Source organism: Teleopsis dalmanni, chromosome 2 (genome assembly GCF_002237135.1).
Source record: "Teleopsis dalmanni isolate 2A chromosome 2, ASM223713v2, whole genome shotgun sequence".
Lineage (NCBI taxonomy): Eukaryota > Metazoa > Arthropoda > Insecta > Diptera > Diopsidae > Teleopsis > Teleopsis dalmanni.
The window spans coordinates 244777056-244782170 of NC_051847.1; the positions used below are offsets into that span (position 1 = coordinate 244777056).

General features: G+C 38.3%; 2 protein-coding genes across 2 annotated transcripts; both read left to right on the top strand.

Moving 5' to 3' along the window:
- The first annotated feature begins 2559 nt into the window (after positions 1-2559).
- On the top strand, positions 2560-3399 carry LOC119677259. Its single transcript, XM_038088532.1, has one exon. It carries the CDS (start codon positions 2560-2562, stop codon positions 3397-3399), a length of 840 nt encoding a protein of 279 aa, XP_037944460.1.
- A 472-nt stretch (positions 3400-3871) lies between these two features.
- LOC119677260 lies at positions 3872-4852 on the top strand. Its single transcript, XM_038088533.1, has one exon. The coding sequence runs from the start codon at positions 3872-3874 to the stop codon at positions 4850-4852; it is 981 nt and encodes a 326-aa protein (XP_037944461.1).
- The last annotated feature ends 263 nt before the right edge of the window (positions 4853-5115 follow it).

Consider the following 5115-nt stretch of genomic DNA (forward strand, 5'->3'; position numbering starts at 1 on the left):
TGTTTTGTTGTCAAAGCAAATTTCTATTCTCATAATGTTAATGACTTGATGTCTTAGCCTTGAACGGTGGGTTAAGATATCAAAATTTATCAAACAACAACAACAGTTGTATATCACACGAGCACACTTTGCTCGTCATATGAAACTGCAGATAAGCCATGCATTTAGTATGTGCAATTCTTTAATATAGAACATTATGAGAAATTAAATTTGCTTGTGCAAGGTCAGTATTGTACTTATTAAATAATAATTATGTTTGTAAAGCAAGCTGGTATATGGACTTAGTTCAAGGTTAAAAGGAAATAAGTTTATAAGCATATACCAGGTTGCTAAGGAAATTACGCAAGTAATATTCTTTTTTGTCAATGCATACAATTTCCATGAGAACTGTGACCGTTCCCACAACTATGCTGAGCGATACCTAATCGCTACTTTAATGCAGCTTAAGATATAGCGCATTATCGTGGGAATTGTATGCATTAACACCTTGCCAAATGTGTATAAAAACTCAACATTTTTCTAATAAATTTATCATTCAATACAGAACAGCCCTTGCGTTTTAATTAGTTCAAGTGCTTATTAAAACTCAATTGCAAATAGGTTCAAGTGCCTAGTTGCTCAAAAAATATTGTTATTGTTTGAATCCACCTGAAGTTGGTTTAAGTGCCAAATTCAGACCTTGCAATAGGAACTGGTTCAAGTGCCAGATTCTTAACCATAAGCAACACTGAATCGATTCAAGTGTCGATTCGGTTTCAATAAGAAACGACTTATTGAACATTTTTGGTGACCCCGACGTGATCCACCGTGAATATCACGTTATCATCAATCCAGTGAACCTGCTCAGAAGGACCACGTTATCATCAATCCAGTGAACCTGCTCAGAAGGGTATTATTGCTGTATTTACAACCATAGAAGTCATGGCAGAATTGATTGCCAAACAATCAGAATTGGGAAAACAAATCCAACAACTGATCACTAACTTCAAAAAGGAATCAAAAGAGAGGAAGACATCCCCTCGCTACTATGAAGAGCGTATTAGGCGACTCAACGAATTATGGGAACAATTTGATCATAACGACACACAAATCAGGAATTTGCCAGTTTTGGATACGAGCGTTTCATATTTTACCAACAACTACTTTCAGGAAATCAAGGGATTATTTGAAAAATATGAGCAGATTTTCGAAAATGAATTGTCAACCAAAATACCCCCAACACCTTCCTCAAAGGAGTCAGCAACGACAGCACGTCAACCGATGCCGTCACCGAGGGAAGGACAATATAGCACGAGTATAACACGAATGATACACAAGCAAGGTGCAATTTGTGTATCACTGAAGCGACTCATAGCAGGCATCAATCGTCAAACAGGCGTTCAGATGAAATCCTTTTATGAAGTGAATATGGGAAGAATTGAGAAGCTATGGAATGAGATTGAATCCATTAATTTTGAAATTTGGGAGTACACCAACAATCCGACTACAGTGGGATATAAACTCGATGAGTATCTCGAAATAGAAGAATTGGTTCAGTCAACTTTAATTTCGTTAGCTTCAATGAAAGCAAATAATGAACAATTACAACAAGGAATCAGTAAACCAGACAGCGCTGGGATATCACTGCCTAAGGTAACAATACCAAAATTCGATGGCGATTATTTGAAGTGGTGTCAATTCTATGATTTGTTCACCGAAATGATTCACAAGCAGCAGCCTTCTAACGCTCAGAAAATGTGGTACCTCAAAGGTAGTTTAACAGGAGAAGCAGAAGGTTTAGTCCGACACCTGTCAATAACCAACGAGAATTATCAAACGGCATGGAATCTGCTACAAGAACGATATCACAACAAAAGAATTATTGTAGCAACAATCATTCAAAGAATTCTAAATCAACCAATAATATCAACCAATCCTTCAGCGACAGAAATAAGGACACTCCATGATGTTACTTTTGAAGGATTGCTGGCACTGAAGAATGTGGGACTCGAAACTGATTCATGGTCGCCGCTACTGCTTCATAGTTTGCTCCTCAAACTAGATAAGCAGACTCGCATTTTGTATGAACAGTCGCTGACTCATCCAAGAGAGATTCAGTCGATTAAGGAGTTCATGATTTTTCTGGAATCACGATTCCAGTCCTTAGAGGCGATTGGTCATAGGGAGAAGCCATGCTCAGCAAAAACCCTTGCCACAACTATGGGATAGGCAAATATATCAACCTGTAAGATCTGTAATAATGGATCACATCCGATATATTATTGCAAAACATTCTTGCAATCAACACCACAAGGTCGTATCAAGACAGTACAAAAACTTAGACTGTGCTTGAACTGCTTACGTACAGGCCATAGGGCAGCAGAATGCAAAAGTTCCCGGTGCAACAAGTGCAGCAAGAACCACAATTCGTTGTTGCACTTATCAGAGTCTTCTAAGACAACACACAAATCAATCAATGTCAAATCAGATTCATTGGTTGAGAAACCTGGTCATCAACCTTCTACTGTAATCACAGCATTAACACAAAATAAGGGATACGTTCTTCTTAGTACAGTTAATATGAAAATAGCTACGTTTGATGGTGATTTCATCGAGTGTAGAGCAATACTCGATTCTGGATCACAAATAAACTTAATCACAGAAAAACTGGCAAGAAAATTAAAATTGCAGTTACACTCATCACCGTTATGGATAGAAGGAATTGGTAGAAGCAAAAGGGACACAAAATACAGTGTGACAACAAAAATTCAGTCTCGAATTAATGATTTCAATGTAAATATCAACGCATTCGTGATGCTTCGAATTATCTCAGCCCAACCAACACAGTGTCTGGACACTTCTGGTTGGTCAATTCCTCAAAATATAAAATTGGCTGATCCAGACTTCGCGAATCCAAATCAAATTGACTTATTAATTGGAGCAGAATTCTATCACAGCTTTTTATCGATTGGTCAAATTAAAATAGATGAGGGTCTACCTGCACTTCAGAACACGGTTTTCGGATGGATATGCAGTGGCAAAGTTAGCAACGGTAATCAAAAATTACTTACCTGTGGCATGTGCAGCGAAGCTGACGACGAAGCATTGGATAATATACTTACTAAATTCTGGCAATTGGAGGAAATCAATCAAACGGATGACAAATTCACTGATGCAGAAAAGAAATGTGAAGAATCTTTTGCTCAAAATACTCACCACAATCATGAAGGGCGATTTGTCGTGAAACTACCATTTAAGGAGGATACAACTGTTCTTGGTGAATCCATGCAGATGTCGATGAATCGGTTTTTTAGTCTTGAACGTCGGCTTTTGAAGAATTCTGAACTAAAGAAGATGTACGTTGACTTCATGGCGAGAGTACGAACATCTCGGCCACATGGAAAAAATCAATCAGGATGATATAATCCATCCACATTACATTTTGCCACATCATTGTGTAATCAAGGCAGATAGTACTACAACAAAGCTTCGAGTGGTGTTTGATGCATCTGCAAGAACATCAACCGGAGTCTCACTCAATGATATCATGCATAATGGTCCAGTCATGCAGAACGAACTCTTATCCATTTTACTGCGTTTCAGGAAACCACGCTTCGTTTTTACAACAGATATTGAAAAGATGTATCGGCAGATACTAATTGATCCAAGAGATGAATATCTTCAAATCATTATCTGACGAGAGTCACCAGAAGAAAACTTGTGCTATTACAAATTAAAAACGGTAACGTATGGCACAAGAGCAGCGCCGTATCTGGCAACTAAGTGTCTACAAACCCTGGCCAGAGAGCATGCCGTTAAATTTCCGCTTGGTTCCGCTACACTCAGCAAGGATTTTTATGTCGATGACGGTTTAAGTGGCTCAGACAGTCTCATGGAGGCAATTGCAACAAAGGATCAACTTATTAAAATATTGGCGACAGCTGGTTTCAAACCTCGCAAGTGGTGCGCAAATAATTCCCAATTACTTCAAGGACTCGCTCCAGAAGATCAAGAAGTGGATCTCGATGTCAGCAGTGAGTCACATAAGACAGTAAAAACTCTAGGCCTTATCTGGCTACCAAAATCTGATCAATTTTCAATAAAAACTAACGGACCTACACACAGCAAAATAACAAAGAGGACCGTAAGTTCCGAGTTGGCGCACATTTTTGATCCACTTGGATTAATGGCTCCCGTAGTAGTGAAGGCGAAAATATCTGTTCAAAGATTGTGGCAGTTAAAACTTTCGTGGGATGAAGCTCTGCCTGCTGAAATGCATACTCAATGGACCCATTTTCGTCAGTGCTTATGTGAAATAAACAATGTGAAGATTCCACGACATATATTTCATCATAAACAACCAAGGAATACTCAGATTCATGTATTTACTGATGCCATTTACATCAGAGCCGAAATGACTGATCGAACTATTTCAGTTCAGTTACTTTGTTCAAAATCACGCGTCGCTCCATTAAAAACGCAGACAATACCAAGACTTGAGTTATGTGCGGCTTTACTAGGAGCACAATTGGTAGTAAAGGTAAAAAAGGATTTGGAATATGAACATCATCCGATATATATGTGGACTGTTTCTGAGATAACATTGCATTGGATCAATTCAGAACCATCAACATTCCAAACTTTCGTTGCTCATCGTATCAGTAAGATTCAGCAATTAACACTAAAGGAACAGTGGAGGCATGTCAATACTAAACAAAACCCAGCTGATTTATTATCCAGAGGTGTAGATCCAATTTACATTCAGAAGAATGCAATGTGGTTTTATGGGCCACTTTTCCTTCATGGAAATCAAGAATGCTGGCCCCAACCATTCCGTCAGGAATTGATAACATCCGACCATATACAAGCGTAAGCCAAAAGGAAGGTACATGTGCTTACAATTTCACATGATGATGAACTAATCAAAATGATTTCTACGATAAGGCATGGAAACTCATTCATAAGGTTGCAACGAATTCTTGGCTATGTGTTGAGATTCATCAAAGGGTTACGTAATAAGAGCAAGCACAACGACATCAATTTGACACCATTAGAACTGGATGAGTCATTACTCATAATAATAAAAGCCATACAGCTTAGTGATTTCAATGAAGAACGACATCAACTCTTAAAGAA

Excerpts from the sequence above, each read along its gene's own strand:
- LOC119677259 (XM_038088532.1), top strand. The coding sequence starts at position 2,560 with ATGAAAATAGCTACGTTTGATGGTGATTTCATCGAGTGTAGAGCAATA.
- LOC119677260 (XM_038088533.1), top strand. The coding sequence starts at position 3,872 with ATGGAGGCAATTGCAACAAAGGATCAACTTATTAAAATATTGGCGACA.